This window comes from Peromyscus californicus, unplaced genomic scaffold (assembly GCF_007827085.1).
Source record: "Peromyscus californicus insignis strain IS unplaced genomic scaffold, ASM782708v3 Scaffold_16__1_contigs__length_79575227, whole genome shotgun sequence".
NCBI lineage: Eukaryota > Metazoa > Chordata > Mammalia > Rodentia > Cricetidae > Peromyscus > Peromyscus californicus.
This window is the reverse complement of record NW_026294458.1, coordinates 38211749-38233231: the sequence shown is the minus strand read 5'-3', so window position 1 is coordinate 38233231 and position 21483 is coordinate 38211749. Positions and strand designations below refer to the sequence as shown.

Here is a 21483-nt window from a genome sequence, read left to right as displayed (position 1 = left end):
ACTGTACTTCTCTCTCTCTCTCTCTCTCTCTCTCTCTCTCTCTCTCTCTCTCTCTCTCTCTCTCCCTCTGTCTGACTTTAATATAAATTTTGGTAATTTTAGATGATCACAGAAAGAATTATAGATAAGTGAAAGATTACAAAAACGAGCACCTGACACTCCAACAGTGAAATGCTTCAATTGAAGCACATTTAATTAAAGAAAACTGAAATTAGTGACTAATATAAATAAATGAAATCATATTTTAAATCAACTCAATATTGGTAATTGGATACTAAACAAATTAATAGTAACCACTAACTATTGAGTATAATTTATTGTACTGAACGTTAACAACCATATGTGATTAAATCATGGAAACAAAGATGATTTATGCCCCGAAATAAACTTTGTATTCATGTGGGTTAGGAGAAGTTCTGCCAAGATGAGGGTAAAATAAATCTCTTTGGAATCAGTTATGTAGATATATGTTGATTTGATTGCTCTTTGTTTCTTTAACAGTTTCAAACAGTAAATGTTCTATTGATAGAAAGATAATAACGTGGATTGTTTATTATTTCATCATTAGGATTCAACCTACAGAGAGCAATTAATTATCCCAAGTATAGGACTACCTTTGAAAACCAAAGTATTTGCAGCTGTGCAAGCTACTAATCTGGACGGAAGGTAATTGTGCACTCATATCTTGATTAGCTAAAATACCTAACTTTCCTCAGTCATAATGTTAGCTTATTCATTCTGAAGTATTACTTGAAATATGACGGTCATCGCCACACCGTTAAGTCAAGCTAGTAAAAGTAAACAACAAATTATGAGGTCTAAGGGAGAGCTACTCATTTTATGTCATTAATTGAAAAATAACAAGACTTCCCATAAACAATGGGAAGCAGTGACTGAAAGAGGCGTGGAGATCTTCTGGGACGCCAGAATGTTCTATAGTTCTTCATCGAAAAGGTGACTAACCTAATGACATTTGATACACTTGGGATTTGTGCATTGCCCCTGGGTGTGCATGTTTAACATCACACAATGACTGTTGTAAGAGTCAGTGCTAAAATAATATGAGTTTCCGGAGAGAAGTCTGAAATAAACAAACAAACATACAGTCAGACAGACAGACAAGCCAACTGTCTAGAAAATTCTGTCTAGTAAATTCACTCAAATTTTCTAGAAAAGAAAAATAACAAAACTCAAGAAAAATCCCTCTAAACTAAAAGGAATCATATTATGACACAGTTTTTTTTTTTATTTAAAAGGTTTTTTTTTTCCATTTTATATACCAACCACAGTTCCCCCTCCCTCTCCTCCTGCTACTTATCCTCTCTCCTCTCTTTCCCATCCATTCTTAGGCAGGGTAAGGCCTCCCATGGGAAGTCAACAAAGTTTGGCATATCAAGTTGAGGCAGGGCCAGGCCCCTCCCCGCTGTATCAAGGCTTAGCAAGATATTCCACCATAGGGAATGGGCTCCAAAAAGGCAGCTCTTGCACTAGGGATAAATTCTGATCCCACTTCCAGTGGCCCCCCAAACTTCCCACTGTTTAAAATAAGAACAAAACAAAAACAGAGCAAACAAAAGGATCTTTTAAGAAAACTCAAATGCCAAAGAGTTAATTGAACCCTGTTAATGCTATGTAATGCATGATGGTTTATTTGGGGGGTATAAACTATGTTTTAAATTTGGGATTTCCTAGAATATACCTTAGATTGGTATATCCTAGAAATGGGGTGCCTCTTCACATTCCCCCTGTCTCTAAACAATGGATTACACAACATGCAACTGTTTAAAATCATTTTACCAACTGTAGGAATTTCTTCTCATATTATTGACATTTACTACCGATGGTAGTGTGTTGTTTTAATTTTTTGTAATGCACGGATCTGGAATGATGAAATTCGTAAACATTACTTCAATATGACCCTGTGGAATAAAGTTATGTACCCATCTCATCACTTTCTTCTAATAAAGTGTCATCAGGAAATCCCACTTCTACCCCTACTGAGTCAATTTATACACCAAACTCATTTTCTGTGTTTATTATTACTATATTTTTATGGTGTTAGAGTAACTTCGATAAATGGAAATTTATCTGTGCGTTAGTTTTTTTCCTTCCAGTTTTAATCATTTTCCTGCCTTATCTTTTGTTATTTGTGACATTAGTCTCCATCCTACTTGACAACTGTTGCAGAATTTTAAATATGTAGATTTTAGAGAAATTCTTAGTGAACAAGAAACTTCTACAAATAGCAAGTAATGAAAATATGATTCATGTGGTAAGAATTTGGCTAATACTTTCTTTGCATTAGTTACCAGTGCTCCAGGGAGGACTCTGACACCAGATCATGTTTGTTCCTCTTTGCAGATGGAATGTATTAATGGATTATTGCTACACAACTCCATCTGGGAACCCAAATGATGATACTCGGTATGATCTCTTCCTTAGGTAGGTGTCTAAGTTTTGTTCTGAAACTAAAGACTCTGTTATAGGTGATTAAATGTAATATGTTGGTCAGACAACCAAATTATACAGCACTTCTATACCTGCTGAATTTAAATTTTTGCAGTTTGAACTTGTAAGTCTTCAGTACAAAAGTTAAGGACAGTTTGCAACACAAAATGCTGATAAGGCTAACATATTCATGTTTAGGAGAAAGGAGATATTTCATTGTCTTAGGAATAGTACAGTAAGGTTATCATTCTCAATAAAAGAGGGGAAACCAGATGGTATTGTTTGTTGGCAGCTACACCATCTTATCATATGTCAAAAAGACAGTGAAATTAAAGTAATGGTTGGATAATTTAGAACCCAAAGCACTTTTGTTCATTTATCAGTATTTAATATGAAAGTACAATATAGCCTGCTACTCCTTTTATACCAGAGCCAATAACTTCAACTTTGTTCCCCACTAGACAGTGATAGAGTGAATGCAATCTATGTCCAGTGAAAGGGGACATTGATCATAAGAGCATTCAATCATTCCAGCTCCCTTTCAGCATTTTTATCTGACAATAGAATAGACCTGAGAGTTAAGCAATGTCTTCTAGTCATGCTTGTAAAATGCAGTTGGCTCAGACCACTGCAGTTATTGACACATGATGGGAGTAACATAATGGAAAACTAAAGAATGCTTTATTGGTTAATCAAGGTTAGGGTGGTGTCCTGAGGGTATGGCCAAACTACCACTTTTAATATATTAGAGTTCTGGAAATGTTAATCTCAGCAAAGTTTTGGAGAAAAAAGATGTCAGTGTGTTTTAAAAGGCTTGAAAGAGTTCACATTGTTTGATTCCATTTTTCCAAATTGAGAAGTGTATGTTGCAGTATTTATGATATTCTAGTCTATCAGTTTGATTGAAATAGTAAAGCATGGGAGTACACTGCATATACAGCAATAAAAATAATGACCAAGTGAATGGCAGAGGACCAATAAGCCAGGGAGTTCACACTGGTGTTGCTATCATGTGGTTACTTATTAAATGGAAAAAAATAAGCAATTTTATTATATCTTTTTGCCCTTTCATCTTGATATTTTCATTCCTAAAAACTAAAAATTTAAGTGTATTAAGAAAAATTGAAACTCATTTATCTAAAAGAAAACACTATAAGCCAAAAGGCTCACTGTGGGCATCTATAAGTGGAAGGATTATGTGTCATTTTGATTTGATATTTGTTTTCCAACATTTCTATATAGAATTACAAAACATGGAATAAATATGATGACAACTTCTAAATCATCTCAGGTTTCTTAGTGGAAATTTTAAAGGGTAAAATATGGGTGCTGATGATTGCAAATTATAGAAGCAACTCTAAGGAATGTGGCCAGAAGGAGTCTTTTCTGAATTGGAGATGTTGGACCTCTGCTGCCAGGGATGGGGAGCATCAGAAATGACATTGGAGAGAGTGCCTGGAGACTCCACAGTGGTAGATCTCATTAAGTGGAAGGAAAGGAACCCATTAGAAAGGCAAAGACTCCCCTGTGACTGTCACCCCCTACCTTTGTAGTGCAGGGTGGTCAATTAATTATCTGCATTTCTCCAAGCTCAGACGGGCAGAGAGAATTTAGCTATAGAACTGCAATGTGGCTAAATGCTTCTATCATTATAAAACTGAAGCATGGAGCCCCTGAGCTTCAGCCACCGTGAAGAAAGTTACTACCATTCTGCTTTGCTTCAGGTATCTCTGCAAGGAGCAAATTCAGCTAAATCCAAATGCGTCAGATAGGAACCACAGTCAAGGGCGGGCATGTCTTTCCAGTGTCTCAATGCACTAAAAGAAGAAAAAAAATTGAAAATGTCAGAAAAAGAGTTTTAAATATGAGTTCATCAGAAAGAAATACAGAACTGAAAACATTTGTAACTGAACATCTCAACAATGATTTTAAAATTATCAAAAGGGAACTTCAATAACGATTGAATTGTAGGAACTTGGGAAAATGAAAATAGAAAAATAGAATGTAGGGCTTTGAGGATATCAAAAGGGAATTGGACAAATTTAAGATGGAAAAGGAAGATGTGACTGGAATATATTCACAGGAGTAGATCTACATGGTAATAGAGCATAAAGTATGAAAGACAAAAAAATGTAAATAAAAAGAAACAACTATAAAGACAAAAAGAGGAGATTAATGTAGAAATGACAGACAGAAAGGTAGGTAAAGGGAATAAAAAATATATACTTATGTGTGCATATGTGCATTTGTGTGCATATTATAATATACAAAATATATAAATTATAATAAAATTCCTCCTAAAGGATTCAAAATAATAGACCATTATTTAAAAATACAATTTAAGGGTACTTTACTAAACTGAAAAAAAATCATATTGACTTATTGTTATTGAAAAGATATGCTAGGTGAAATTTAAGGTTTCCTAAAGTGGAAATTGAGGAAGATATAGTCAAAAATCCAATAGAAGTTGGAGATTTTATCCCTCAGGAAGCTTAATTGATATCAGAGAATGAAAATATGTCTCAAAGAATAAGGTGGAGAATAACTGAGGAGGGCAATGGAGCTCAACCCCTGGACTCTATGGGCGTGTGCATCCATAAGCACACACAGAGACATGTGACTGTGTATGCACACACACTCTTTCTCACATATGTGCACACACATACTCATACACACTTATACACATACATACTGTCGCACACACAACACACAAATAGTCTGTGTATTAAGACAGTGATTATAATAATATCATAAAATAGAATGTCTTGTCACTTGGACATTCTAAAATTCAGAACTAATACTTGATTTAAAAATGAAGTACATTAACAATTTAAAATATATTAAAGAAAAGAGTATTTGAAAAAACCAATAGTCACAGGCTAATGTAATAAAGGAAAAATGGCTTTCTGACACATAAAAAATGCAAAATGTCAGGTAGGGAGTGAGAATAGGAACCAGAGAGCATGGTCCACTAGATCCCACAGCAAAAGCTCTAGAACCAGCAAAGGATGCAGTGTTGTGCTAGAAACAAACAGCAAGTATTAAGTGGTAAGTTCAGAAGTAGATCTCAGAACAGGAGAATTCAGTGTCTCATAGTGGACAATGCCCCAAGTGTGAGGGGATGAACAGGAATTAAAAAATGAAAAGAAAAGGTCTGAACAACAAAGGATCAGTTCTATACTTCACTCACTACAGCATAGTAAAACCCCAAATAGATTATTAATTTAAATGCATAAAATTCAGCTTTAGCGGTAGCAGAATAAAATACATAAAACACTTTTGATACCTTGGAATAAAGTCAAAAAACAAAATATGACAACTTGCAAACGTGTACCAAATCAGGAGCCATTTTCCTTAATACATGAAAATCTTTTATGAATGAGAAGGATGAAGCCCAAGACCACAGTTGCATTTTGGCAAAGAAAGTAGACAATTCACAGTGTATAGGAAAAGATAGATAAACTCATTCATAGTAAGAACAGTGTACATTAAAATTAGGTGGACATATTTCCTCATTACTACGAATCAAGCTGAGAACAATTCACTAATATGTATGTGTATTATATATCATATATGTATATATCTCCAAAATGAAACATTTGTAGAAGACAATGTAGTAATATATATTAAATTATCTTAGAGATATGTGTAATATTTATACACATTTAAAATGTACTTCTAGGGTATTTATTAGTTTTTCATTACAATGAATGGTCAAAGAAATCAATTGTATCTAAATAAGGAGTTGACTAAATAAATTCTAGCATATGTGTACACTGGAACATTATGCAGTTGTTTAAAAATAATGAGGGTGCTCTTTAAATACTTATGTAGAAAGATCTGTAGAATGAACTACTAATTTAATAGTAACAATATATTCTTATATGAATATATACTTATTTTCATATACCCTGGGAGAATACAAAATAAATCCAATGGTCTTTCCTATAAAGTTTATATGTAGGTGTGGTGTGGTGATAGGAGTGTGATTTTGTGTTGTTTATTTTTTATTATTTGGACTTTCAAATTCTGGGATAGTATGGTGCTCCTAAAACTACACGTTATCCTGTGATCAACAACGGCTCTGCTCACATTTTATGATCTAGTTACATTTGTTATAACTACTTGATTTACTTATTTACATTCTCTCCATTGTTTTCATCACAGCCAGCTCCTTTTATCTTATAATACAATGAGGATGTCCTTTGTACCACACAAATTAATCTACAAGTCCTAGTTGATTGGTACTTTGCAATGATGTCCTGTTTTCACATCCCCTAAAATACAGCTGTGACAAAGATCCTCAGACCACCGTCATTGAAAATGGCAGAAGCCAGCGGGGCCGGTTTTCATTTGAAGTGTTCCGTTTTGTGAAACACAAGAATCAGAAAATGTCCACTGTCTTCCTGCACTGCCTCACGAAGCTCTGCAGAGCTGACGACTGCCCCCTCCTCATGCCAGTATGTTTATAACCAACTGTATTTTATCTCTCTGAATTACTCTAAGCTGAATGACTACCAGATCTCAGGAAAGTCACAGGCCAGGGTGAACTATGACTTGATTGTTCATCCAGTAAGGATTTATCAAATGTTTACTTTATGCCAAGATGAGGACGGAGTTGATGTAGTTATCATGGATTTGAATTCACTTGGTTTATATTTTAGGATCAGGAAAGAATGGTTGAAAAACAAGACTAAAACAGGAATAGCAAAGGCAGATGAGTATCTGGAATGTAGTAAGAGGGAGAGAGTGTCATTTGAGAAAGGAGAAGAAAATTGGAGGGATAGACAGAGAAGATGGTTTGGCTTGTGATTCTGAGGATGGACGAACCCCAGCAGGGCAAAGATCAAGTGTGAGAGACAATCCATCACGTACCAGGGTGGGAGGAGCAGAAGAGGGAGGGAAACATGAGGAGAGTTAGGTCCGTTCTAGAAGGTGTATTAGCGCCACACGTTTCAGGAATCCTTTCAATTAAAAGTTAAAGTTCCCGAAAGATCTGGATCCAATAACATGAAACCACTATCAAAATATAGATGTAGTGAGTAGTGAATTTTAAAAAATTCAGAACTTTTATTCAGGCCCCCTAGAACTACATTAATATTAACCTGAGAACAAATGTAAGCAGTTTTTCAAATTTAAATTAACTTTAATATGTTTATATTTATACCCACTCTATGTATAAATATGAAGTTATTTCTTCAACTCATTGATTTCTTTGGTCTTAACTCGGTGCATCAGATGGAGGTAAATGCAGAGTCCACATTACCTTCGGTCTGTGCTGACCAACGTTTTAGGGAAGAATTTATTAAAGGCTTGAGAGAAATAAATGTAGCAAAGTTTGATAAACACAGCTCGTTTTCAGGAGAGCTGTTGAGCTATGTAAACTAATGAGCCAGTGCGCAATTACAACAGGGAGGAAATAAGAAATGTGGTCCAAGCCAGACGAAGAAACATTGTAGTCGTTATATGCAAAGTAATTAAATAAATGCACAGAAGGAAATGAATAAAATTAAACATGTGGTGTATCTTCCAAAAGAATCTGCTTTCCAAATGGCCATAAAGAAACAATTTTGTGCTGGTGTGTGGAATTCCATTTGTTTTCATTAACACCTCAGATTTGCGGCCACAGAAAAAGGAGAGATGCTGAGGGCAGGACAACTTGGGTTCCTCAGAGCACTTCCGGCAACGCGGTGCTGTCTGCTGGTCCCATCATCACTCGGAGCGGTAAGAACGCCCCTCCGTTTCTGTGTAGCAGGAGAGGAATCCAAAATGGTCAGCTACTCGGTCTCCGAGGAGAACTCCAGGTTTCTAAAGAGCAGTAGTTAGCAGTGAGACTTCTGAACAATTTTAACATCACAGCAGTTTCCCATTTACTCAGTGTCTACGCCAGCGGTAATGTGTCTTCCCCACATTTCTTGTGTTTTACACGCCCCACTCCCTCCAGTGCAAATATTTTGTGCTATGCCTCCAATTTACATTTCCTGCTTAATTTCTTCCCATTGTGGCTTCCCCTGTATGGACTGTATCCACTATTTCCCTTGTTATCTAATTTTTTATTAAAATTGACCAGCAGGCGGCACTGTTGGAAGCCTGGCAGCCATACAGAAGTAAGATCCTACAAGATAGTTTCCTTGGTGCTGAAGAGATGGCTCAGCAGTTAGGAGCACTTACTGCTCTTGCAGAATACCCAAGTTTGATTCCCAGCTCCCATAAAGGTTCACAATCTCCTGTAACTGCAGATCCAGTTACAGGATGCCTCTGGCCTCCATTGGTACTAGCACTCACTTGTGCATCCATGTGTGCACGTGTACATATAGACAGTTATATATAAAAAGATAGGATCTTTAAAGAAAAAAAACAACACTTTTCTTTCTAAAGTTACACTCTCTGGAACCCTTTCTCTGACCTGCTGTCCAAGAAACATGGCTTTGTTCTGTGCACTCTCTATGTCCTTGTAAATTATCCTAGTAAACATGGTTGAGTTGCCCAGTTTGAATATCACCTGCTTCATTGCTTCCTTCTCTCCCGAGTGAGCACATTCACACTCTCACACTTATATGAGAAGACGGACACAGGGCCAATACACATCTATTCTCATGGACACAAATATCTTTTTCCACACACGTTTATGCACAAAACTGCACAGATTCAACAAAGGGATAGATGTGGATTTAATTCTGTATGAAGCTAGAAGCTTCCAGAATTGACCGGATAAAAGAGGCCTGCAGTAAAACAACACTAAAACTGAAGCTCACCACACTTGACTCTAGGTCTAGCTTTTATTCTAAAAAGCCACGTGACTGTTAATAACTGCGTTTCTCTAAGATAAGATTCTTCATGTTTAAAATACAGAGGTTTCAAAGGTAGGTTTCAAGATTCTTTATGATGTCACTGCAAAATGTTCTCAAAAAAATAAAGAGAACAATTTTGGTTTGGTTTATATGCTAATAATGTTTTCTCAATTTTGTTTTAGCTGTAAGGCTGTTATTATCTTTCAATTAAATTGTCTTTACCTTTCTGCCAATGTCACCTAATAGTAAAAAAAAAAGTTTGCCTGAAATACATAAATAATTAAGTAAAAAAGTACTTTCAGCCTAAAAAAAATGCATGAAATTGAGTTAATTATTCACTTCCTTGTGTTTATATAAGCATACCATCATTGAAAAAGAAGCTAATGGGACCTTTAAATAATGCAGAAAATTATTAAATGTGAAATTTCAAACTTTGTCTCTGCTCTCTGAGGATTTGTCTGAATGGTTTGAAAATGATTGTTTGGGGTTTTGTGAAATACCCAAGTCTATAAGAAATTGCTGATGGAATTACATTGGATGGAAATCTAACTCTTATTTCCAGTAATAAGAAATGCTTCAGGGTAGGCAAAACAAAACTATTTTTATATTTATGGAGTATATGTAGAGTCACTTTCCCATTAGGAAAGAACTTTGAAAGAGACATCTGTGTCCATCTTGAATAGATGCTTTAGTTAGTGACCTTGCTTCCTTCTTACCCAGCCCAAGAAAATTTAAACATCATAAATTTGGAATATTTTGTTAGTATAAGGTAATTTTTAAAAGTCAAAAAACATTTAAGACCCTCAAAACTCTATTAAAGCTAACTATCCAAGCTTCTAGGTTTCACCAACCCCTTGTCTAGATCCCTAAAATATCTCTTCTTTTAAAAAACATTTTTATGAGTGTGAGTGAGACTCTCTCTGTTTGTATAACACATGCACTGTGAGTGCTGGGAACATAACTTGGATACTGTGGAAGAGTAGCAAACACATTTAACTGATGTGCTATCTCTCTAGCTACCAAAGTATCTATCCTTAAAGCATGAGAGACCTAGCAGAGTACTTCTGCTGTCATGCTCAGAGTTCCTCCTTTCTGGTTTATGATCTGTTTCCACTTCAAGCGTGTCCCTAATCTGACACATGAGAACTTAGCTTTTCCCACTGACCAACCCTGGAAAGATCATTTTCAAATCTTTGACACACTGTTGAGTCCTTCTCTCTCACCCTACCTCATTTTATTTTGATATTATTTTGATAAGTAGGGTGATGTTGGTCTTTAAAATGGCTTCATTGTTTACAGTTCAGTATATCAACATTGTAATAATATAAGATCCATGCACTCTTGAAAATCCCACAAGAATACAGAATTCAAGCCGTGTCTACCCTTGACAATCCCATCGAAACTTCCTGTTTGGCTTCCTGGCCAAAGCTATCCCCTTTTCTTTGTTTCACTATAGTTTTCTGCTTGAGTCATTTAAAATTTATCTCTTTATGTCCAGTGATGGGTTTTCTATACACAAGCCCAATTCAGGCGTTGTTTACTAGCTCCAAAGTCCTGATCCTTGGAAGTTTTTCTCAATGTACTCAATGAGCCACTCCTTGACTCAAGATGTCTGGTCTGGGTTAAGTCCACTAAGCTGAAAATTCTTAAGAATACTATTTTGTTTTTGCTTCTTAATAAAATCAAATCTGCTTTGATTATTTTTTCTTGATAATATAACCCTTTTGTTAGCTGATTTATGAAAATGTTCGTATTTTTGCGATGTAAAATCCTCAAAGTTTCTGCAGTGTACTTACTAAAAGCTTCCAAATGTTGACATTTCTAAGGTTGACAATTGCCTGTAGCAAATAATTCTGGTACAAATGCTGGAAAACAATAACAACTGTTTTGTTAACATAAGTTATGAGTAATCCAAAGCCAAACCCTTGTTAAAAGTAGCATCTTTGAGTTTTATGGGTAGTTAATAATTCATAAAAACACACATATTTAGTCTGTGCATAGGACAGGCACTCTGCTAGAAACTAAGCCATGATGTTGCTCTTAAGGTCTGTAGAGTTCAGGGCTAGACTATTAACCCGCATTATACAAAGGGAATTTTTAAAAGTTCAGTGCTTTTTAAAGCGTAAAATAAAGGGTTCGTTTTTACAGCATAGGTAATTAAACTTTTTTTTTTAAAGTTTGATAGAGATAAGGGGAATATTTATTCTGTGTATATCTTTCCAGTGAGTAATGTTTATATTTTTTAAATTAATAGTACAGCTTTTTAGAGGAGAGGAAAACACGTAGTAGCAATGTATATGCTATTTCTGGCTTAAACAGCTGTGGTACTGCTACTGTGTTGCCTCTCGAATGTGAATCCTCAGACAGCTGTATATATTTTTGAGGAGCTCACTGAGCTTAATATTGAAACTTATCTAATTCCTTCAGGCTTCATGCCTTTCTTTTAGCATATATGTACACTGCAAGACCAAAAGGAGTGGAGTGGAACACAGAAGCGGGTGGTGACCTAACACTCCAGGAAAACATCTGCTCATCTGCTTCCTCTTCGGGGCTAGACAGTGTTTTTTGTTTGTTTGTTTGTTTGTTTTGTTTTGTTTTTTATTATTACAACAACACAATAAATTAGAGAATATCATCAACAACAAACAGAAAGGCAATTCTCTATCAGAATCTATAATTCAAATGCAATTTCAAACTGCGTTCAAACAGTACGTGGTTTAATTTCAGCCATTTTACAGCAGTGCAATGCTTTCATCTTTTCTGCTCTGGAACCTGGAACTAGTGTTTTCACTTGACATGAGGGGTTTGGTCCTAACCCACAGGACATTATGTCCATAGCAAAGTGTTCATGGGAGTGTCCAGAATATTACCTTTTTCAGTAGTGGGTTGTAATAGGAATATCATAAATCTGCTGTTTTGATATTCTTTTAACCTCAGGATGCAGAAACTAGTGTGTAGGATGTGTGTATGTGTATCAGGGAGGGGTTATCTAGTCATAGCATCTCTGCCTCATTCTGGACACTTCATAGGAATGGAGCTTTTTATTCAAAGCAATCTTAAAGGAATTAAATGTACCCCCCAAAAGAATGTATAAAAAAGACTCCAGATTATCTAGTGCACAGGACATTGATGTCTTTTGGATGAATCGCCACAGTCCATTCATCCTATTTATTTCCATGAGAAAGGAAGTACCTTTATATGGAGAGAAAGAGGTTATATTGTTAGAAAGAGGTTAGGATGTTCTTGTGAGTGACATTTTTCTTTTTTGTCCTATTACAATGCACTGCACATTGTAAATCATCCTCTGAGTGAGTACCAATGCACATTGTAAAGCATCCCCAAAATGATTGCCGATGTGCATTGCAAAGAGTTCCCTGAGTGGGTGCCATATTAGTTTTGAAATCTGTATTTCAGGACCTGATAACATAGCTGTGTTTTTTGCTATCAGTCAAGTATCTGAAAAGAAATAGAATTGGATATTTTATAATAATCCCCCAAAGCCAAGTATAGAAAATATTTTTGATTATGGAGATTAATATTTCAGTCTATGAATTATTTTCTATACTTAGTTTATATTAGTTTAGATAAAAAGACTCTGAACTGCAGTATTGATTTTAACATATCAATACTTTGCCATGAGGCAATGACACAGGAAGTTTCCTCAGGTATATAATGGGGGTAGCAATAATATCTAAACCACAGGGCTATCATGAGGATTATATGTGACAGCACATGAAGTAGCGCTTTATGAACTCCATGGTTCTACACAGTTACACATGCATTAATTGTAAAAATGTGTATAATCTGTAGTCAACTGTATATATCTTATGATTTAAATAACAACCACAAACACACGAGTACATGTTAACATGAATATGAAATACTCTGGTTGCCAGTTTAAAGGTTAATTTTAACATGATTGCAAATTGCTCAATAAAAATGGGCAAACTTAGAAAGTGTGCTCACTGCTTCTGTCATGTCCACTAAGGAAAAATGGAAATTAACTGCTTCAGTCTTCCACTTAGCAGATACAAAGAGAACCTCAGCTCAAGCTTGGGAGTCCAGTTGGCCTTTTATTTAGTTATTAAGAGTAAATATATCATCTTGGATCACAGAATGATGTTCTTGCAGATTATATCAGGCAAATTGGCAACACTTGAAATAGAGTGACACGAAATAATGAATATTTCTCTGTAACAGAATAACAAATGGCAGGTTATAAGTCCATAAAAATGTAATAGCTGTTAACAATTACTGCCCTTCCTAACCTGGCAGAGAGAACATGATGAAACAACATTGGCAGGAAAGAATACAGTATAATATATTTTGTGATTTTTTTTGTTTGTAGATTTGAGGATGAAATCTGGTACATGGGGAGTAGGAAATATAAAAACAGAATGTCTCATTCATGAGTTGTCCATGTAGCTTGGGTAAGGGGTTGGTGAAGAAAATAAGTAGGGTGAAGTTTCAAAATCATGCAGTTAGAATCCAAAAAAACAAATATTTGGGGAGACATTTTCACTTCTGTTTTTCTCTTATCTCTCCTCAGATGAGACTCCAACCAACAATTCACAGCTTGGTAAGATAATTAGCAAATAAATATTTGTAATGTTTCAAGATGTTTTGGTGATCTGTTTTATGAAACTGTAGTCAGCTAGCGTAATGAGATCTAGTTTCACAAGTTGGCTGCATTTTAAATTAACAGTTCACAGAGGAATTTTAAACCCATAATGTGATGTATTGGTCAATTTTTATAGAATTTTTAATTTTTAACTTTTATTTTGGTTTGTTCTGCCTGTTTGTGGGATATCAAACTCTAATCTATACAATACTTTAAGTCTTGGGTTGAAATATAGTTAATAGGCTACTGCATACTCCAGTGTGATGCTGTGAGAGGGTGATGAGGGATAATCTGTAGGAACAAAGTGGATGACGGTGAGACAAATACATTTTGAAGACATTATAACAGTGTGTACGATTCTTACAGGTTCCCTGAATGTGCCTCCCTTCCAGCTGAATGCCATCACCAGCTCACTGATATCAGGAATGGTCATTCTAGGAGTCATGAGCTTCTCCCTCCTCTTGTGCTCACTGACCCTGCTACACAGAAAGGGATCCAGCAGCTTGGTATTGAATGGTGTGAGAAATCCTGTTTTTGAGTGACAAGGACTGGCTCTGCTCCCAGAAGAAGGCTTCATTGACTACTCCATGTGACTGTGGTCAGAAATCCATCTAAATTGAATGCCAGCCACATTTGAGATTTTTTTTTTTTTTTTTTAGTTTAGATATACTTCAGGCTGTAGCTCATGAGTGTTAAGATAGTGAAAGAATTTTGATGATGTTGCTACTGCCACCTGTGTAGGTGGCCAACTATTTTCCTATTAGCAATGGGAACATTGACAATAAATACAAATATTCAGGACGTAGATATTAAAAGGTCAGTCATTTCTCACATTATTTGTAATTTCTGTTGATTGTTCATGTAAGAGGTAAATGTAAGCACAGGGGAAAAATGAATTTGTTGCATTTTCTGCTACGTAGTTAAGCCCAATACAACAATATTAAATTGTGTATCTGTTCCCAAAATGGAAGTTACTTTTGTTTTATTACAGGTAATTCCAGCTTAAGGCAACATTTTAATGGGGCACCTGAGTTTTAACTACTATTTCTATTGACTTACTTGTGTCATGGGTTGATTTTTATTCCTGATGACACTTATTTAAAAAGAAAACACCAAACAAAACTAAAATACTCTTGGGAAATGCATTTAGAAAACAAATAGTAAAAGTTGTTGTTAATGTCCAAAGAATACAGAGTATCCCAAACAACTTATTCTTTTGAATACAAATGGCTGTGAGACCTTGGTCCTGGTTCATATGAGAACATCAGCACAGGCTGGCCCTTCTGCCAGGTGAACACTCAGCTTCTGTGTGTCCAGCAGCAAGGGCACTATGGAAAGGCTATTCTTGATTTAGAAGTCATTGCCTAAGAAGAGGACATTGTCAGCACCATACAAGCATGATGCTCCCATTAGAGTTTTCTAACAAGCCAGCATCCTTTTTATCCCAGAACAAAGAGGACATGCAGATCAAGGGAAGTTTGCAGAACATTTTAGGAGCCAACATGAAAATGTCATTCCTTTGTCCTAAGCTTTTTATGCCAAGTGGGGAAATAAATGGTCCAAAGGGGCTTTCTTTATAACATGTCATTTTTTTAGATGTTATGCTCAGTATGGAATGAACAGTAGCTTCCCCTAGTATGAAATAGTGAGAGCATTTGATCCTTTAACAGTTTTGCAAAAATATTTTAAAGCCAATTTTTAAACAATACACGTTTAACACAAAAGCAATATAAAAGTCACAGTGATTTTTTTTTTATGTTCAAATTATTCCCGCAACTGAACAAATAAAAGAATTCAATGACAAACACCAAAGCCTGGTGTGTGCAGCTACTGGTAGTGCTGTATTAACTGTAGAAATCTGATGTCCCAACTATCATTTGTGACCCCATTATTTAGGACAGATTTTAATATGCAATATATAAATCAATATTCCAGTTTTAGATTTGCTTCAAGTGAAGTATGTACACTGCAAATTAATATAATAATTAAATCAACCACCAAGTTAAAGGACCGCCCTTTCTCCAATTTGCTTGAATATTTCAGGAGCAAGTGTTTATATTACAATAATTAGTTATATAATTACCTCAACTTTCCTATTTCAAGGTGGGAGCACAAAGTGAAATAGGATCAGGAAAAACAAATCCTGGATAATTTCTTCAACATTAAACAAAAATTAAATCACTTAAAAAGTCAATCTCGTCTTTGATTCTGCCCTCCATCTGTGTTAACATGATTAGCTGACCATCATATTGTATGACCCTCTGTGGACACGCACAATACTGAAATACTGTGATGAATCTATCTCAGATGTCCAGGGTAAGTAGGTATTCAAACTGAAGCTCTGAGAATCAGACACTGGATCACTGAAGCTGGTTTGTCTGTTTGAACTCTTTGCCTTTGGAGTGCTAAGAGTGCTTAGCTTGAGTGGATTGCTTCAGCTTTTGACCTTTGAATCCTACACTTCATTTCATAGAACTAAATAATCAACACACATCATTTTGGAAACAACTTAAGTCTCATATTACCTTTTGCTGCCCTTTTATCATGAATGAGAGAAGAAGAGCTATAAAGCAATTAGCAAGGTTCACTTCATTCAGCTTTCCCTCACAACCCCCAAAATGTAGGTTCTGTTTAGTTACACTCAGTTTTTTATTTGTTTTTTGTAGTGGGAAGGCCTTATAAATATGTGCAAATGTCTTTTCAGTTTTAATACCTCAAACTGTTTTTTTTTCTGAGTGTCAGGGGTAAGGTCTGATGACATGTACAAAATTAATAAAATAATTATGAGTATTTTGAAGATATTACTTGTTTATTTAAGATGATGTTTCTTTTTTCTACTCTCTATATCCTTATTTTTTCATGAATGCTGAGAAAGAGTGACTCTAAACTAAGCTTCAACATGGAAGGAGGGTGATATCTATAGACAGATGAAGTCTGTCCTAGCAGCACCTAGTACCTGGCCACTGGTCTGATTTGGGGTCCCTCACTAACATTCTGTCAGGAAGGATCTACCCTTTGCCTGGAACTTGAGCTCTGACGAAGATGGACTTTCATACTTTGGTGGGTGTACTAAAAGCTGGAAAGGAAAGGAACTCAGCTTCTGTGTAACTACAGATCCACCAGGTTCCAACAGGCATTTGTCCACCCTAGGGAAGGCGAAGAAGTGACACAGGATTAAAGAGAACTCCTTTTCAGGACTCAGGGAGAATCCATTCTTTCTGAGCATGGTGTGGACTTCTCCAGTCCTAGGAACTAGCTTATGGAGTACCACTGCTACGAGAGTTCTTGGGGGAGATGTGGAACACATAATGTCACTCTGTGTAGCCTCAGCAGTGAGCCATCAGAAGCCAGACCAGAGCAGAAGTTAAAGGGTAATGCCTGATGTGAAGATATATAAAGCATAGTTTCTTGAACTCTCACATTACTTGGCCAGAGAAAATTATGAGAGAATGGAGAACCTGAACTTATATACTTTCATTCCATGTTAATAAGTAAAAAAATTAAGCTGATCATAGATCAGTTGCTTTTGGCAATGAGACAATTCAATTATTTGCAAGTGGGGAAACCTTTAACACAAACCATATTGTGGCAGGAATTTTTAAAAGGTCTTGTTAATAAAAACAAACCTGGAGTCAGGTATTGGGGTGAATGCTGGAAGATTAGAGAAGTAGAACAAGCCACAGCCACCTCATCTTGCCAAATTCTCAGCTGATCCTGTTTCCTCAGACTGGAAGCCTCTGAGTCCTCATCCAAATGGATCTCAGCTGAACTGCTGCTAAAAGCCTAAAAGCTTAACAAGGATCTGGTTCCTGGTCCTCACGCCTTATGTACCCTTTTGCTTCTTGCCATCACTTCCTGGGATTAAAGGCTTGAACCATGCTTGGCTGTTTCCAGTGTGACTTTGAACTCACAGAGATCCAAATGGATCTCTGCCTCTGGAATGCTAGGATTAAAGGCATGTGTGCCACCATTTTCTGGTCTCTATATCTAGTGGCTGTTCTGCTCTCTGACCCCAGATAAGTTTATTAGGGTGCACAATCTATTGGGGAACACAATATCACCATACCATATCAATTTATACATTGGAAAAGAACTTTAAGACTTGGTTAGCAAACAAAACAAATGCAGGGATAAGATTAAATATTCCTCAGAATTCTATGGGAAAGAAGAAACACTAACATATATAGTTCATAAATAATGATGCACAAGAACAGTATTTACATACAAAATAGAAAGTAATGTGATTATATATATAACTATATAACTTTCTATTATATATATATATATAATAGAAAGTTATATAGTTCTTAAAAAGAAATTGACAGGTACTTGTGGAGTCTGAACAAATGCAAAACCTGCTGTAGGGAAGGTGAGTTCCAGGGAGACTGATGGTGTAGCTGCAATCAGAAAGCATAACCCAGACCCAGGAAGAATTAATGTCTCACATCAAGTCAAAGGCAAGACAGAAATAAAGTCAAAGCTTGAAAGGCAATAAGGAAGGAAATTTTTCCTCTTGCTTTTTGTTCCACTCAGGCTCTGAACTGACTGGATATATCACACAGATGCAAAAGTCCCTACTAAGTCTGGGATATTAGAAAATGCATGCATAAAACATGTTAGGAAATTTGACAACACTGTTAGAGTAGTTTAAAATACTATCTAGATATAAGGGATCATGAGTAGAGGATCCCAAATTAGTTCTTGGAGAATACAGACCTAGAATTGTTGATAGCTTGTTACCTTTATGCTACAAGATGCAGCCCGTCTCTGGCACAGGCTCAGGGTAAATGGAAACCAGATAAAACATTATATTTTCATGTTTGTGAGCATGCGTTGCCTGACAGCTTTTGGGCAAACTGTATCAGTCAAAGCTGGAACAGTTAGTTACACACTAGAGAGTAACGCAAGAGAAATAAAACAGCCTCGACTAATGCACTTTTCTCAAACAGCAAGGAAAGACTTGGTTTGGGCTGGGGGTGGAGTTGTGCTCATTGGTACTAGACATAACACTTAGAAATTCCCGCTAAGTGTCTTCATTTTTAAACCCCCATGAAGGGAAATTGAGAAGTATGATTTTAAGCTCCAGTTCCTTTATTCTTCAAGAATCTGGATATTTCTTTCTTCACCTACATTACCAACATGACTACCTCAATTTTCCCTTTCATTTTCTATGAAGAAGAGAGCAGCTCTGCTGGGATGGGTAGCTGCAGTCAAAAGTAGTGGGGTCCATGTTTTGAGGTTTGGTTTCATTAGGAGCAAAGCTGTGTTAGCATTGCACAAGACAGAATCCATTTCTTCCTTGTTTGTTAGGCTAATCAACTTAACAGGGTAAATTCTGGAAGGGTGGTGCTTAACAATTGTCACCTCTGAATCAAGGATGTGTAGATCATGAAGCCATCTCTTCTTTCCTATGTAGCTTTGCACCTGTGTTTTTAAAGTTGTGAACAATTGACTTCCATCAAAATTTGCCTTAGAGAAAATAATGTTTTTAGTAATTATTTACTTCTTGGGAATTAGAATCAGCCTATTATTTAAAAGTTGTTATTTTTTTTTACCATAGAGGTGTAGTAGACAGAGAAGAAAACACCTTGTTGTTTTTTGAAAGACATTGAGCCCATTTGAAATGTAAAAAGATGAAGCCTGTACTTTTAGATATCTCACCTCAACCTCTGAGTACATATGGAGCAAAGTTGATTAACTCTCTCTCATTAAAGTGTTATTAAATTTTTAATTCCTTCTAGTTTGTCAATGGAACACACACACACAGACACACAGACACACACACACACACACACACACACGCTTTCTTAAATGATTTGTGTCTCTACAGCTGTAACACAATTTCATTAAAATATAACAAATAGCATGGTTAAATCAATAGAATGGTATGTTTATTTAATTAATGTACTGTTGCAGAGGTTCTTTTCTAGGCTAAAACAGTGTGTACACATTTGATGTTACACTCACAGTTTTATCTATGAAAACATTTGTCTTCCACCACTGCACTGGCTTCCAAATGCATTGACTAGGTTTGCATTTTGCCAAACTAGAAGATGTCTCCCCAACCTTGTTTCCATTTTCTTTGTACTTATACATTGAATTTTTATTCAATGTGCTGGATAATAATCTATCTCTATGTCTGTCTGTCTGTCTATCTATCTGTCTATCATCTATCTATCTATCTATCTATCTATCTATCTATCTATCTATCTTTCTATCATCTATCTATATCAAAGTACATATGGATATATTACATATGTCTATAATTTGAATTAGAAAAATAGAGCTGTAGTTTGAGAATAAAAACAAGATTGGCCAACTGCATAGCATAGATATCCCCATAATCTTACTTCTTTTTGAATTCCTTAAACAGTTTTAAACTTACCATCTCTCTATCTATCCTTCTATCTATCTATCTATCTATCTATCTATCTATCTATCTATCTACCTACCTTCCTACCTACCTATCTATCAAATATATCTTTAAAGATGATGACTTTCCCTATTATATTTATTTACAACATTTGGATACTTTCCAGACAATAAAGTATATCCTTATCACACTGCACATTTTCTTTGGTACTTTCACTTTTAACATCAACATCATGTGGTTGAAATCTCTTCATCCTGATTCAGATTGCTTTCCTCCTCAGAAGGGGAGCTGGACTATGTAGCCCTTAGGTGACTTCTCTGTGAGTGTGTGACTGTGACTCTGGCTTTCTGGTTTAGTATTGCCAGGTTGTTAGCAAAGGAGGAAACACAGGCTTTTTGTCTTTACAAATTTGCATTTGAAGTAGTCATTTTCACATCAGCCACATTTTCAGCTTCAAAAATAAAATTTATAAGATGTTTAAACTTAGGTGCTGGTCTGTATGTCAAGTGTGTTGCTGATTGGTCAATAAATAAATCACCGATTGGCCAGTGGCCAGGCAGGAAGTATAGGCGGAACAAGGAGGAGAATAAAGCTGGGAAGAGGAAGGCTGAGTCAGAGACACTGCCAGCCGCCACCATGACAAGCAGCATGTGAAGATGCCGGTAAGCCACGAGCCATGTGGCAAGGTATAGATTTATAGAAATGGATTAATTTAAGCTATAAGAACAGTTAGCAAGAAGCCTGCCACGGCCATACAGTTTCTAAGCAATATAAATCTCTGTGTTTACTTGGTTAGGTTTGAGCGGCTGTGTGACTGGCAGGTGTGAGATTTGTCCTGACTGTGGGCCAGGCAGGAAAACTCTAGCTACACATAGGTTGTGTTTCCTATAGATTGCCAGAGAACGTTTACCTTACAATCCCCAAATTTCCTGACTTTGTGGCTGTGAGAGAGAAAAGAACTATGAATTGGCTACACTAAAGCCTTGAAAGCCTCATCTTCGTGGATAGCAGCAATCCTGTCTTTAGAAGCCTCAGAATAAAAAAACCAACCAAACCAAACAAAAAAACAACCAAACAACAACAACAAACCAAACCAAATCAAACCAAACCAAAACAACAACAAATTACCCCAAGCACTTGAAATCTAAACACTTACTAACTTAGAAGATAATGTCTTTCTTAAAATAAAATCTTCACATTAAAATTAAGTTATAGGTTTCTGTTCTGCATACCCATTCTAACTGTATAGA

At 36.0% G+C, this 21483-nt stretch overlaps 1 protein-coding gene across 1 annotated transcript in view; it reads left to right on the top strand.

The window, feature by feature from the left end:
• Zpld1 (zona pellucida like domain containing 1) overlaps nucleotides 1-15116 on the top strand; it is a 38148-nt gene extending 23032 nt beyond the window's left edge. The window contains exons 5-10 of the mRNA XM_052739765.1: nucleotides 569-666; nucleotides 2362-2442; nucleotides 6737-6908; nucleotides 8064-8172; nucleotides 13789-13818; nucleotides 14227-15116. Of these exons, the coding sequence (XP_052595725.1) occupies nucleotides 569-666; nucleotides 2362-2442; nucleotides 6737-6908; nucleotides 8064-8172; nucleotides 13789-13818; nucleotides 14227-14402 (666 nt within the window). The 3' untranslated portion in view covers nucleotides 14403-15116. The remainder of the gene's footprint in view (nucleotides 1-568; nucleotides 667-2361; nucleotides 2443-6736; nucleotides 6909-8063; nucleotides 8173-13788; nucleotides 13819-14226) is intronic.
• The last annotated feature ends 6367 nt before the right edge of the window (nucleotides 15117-21483 follow it).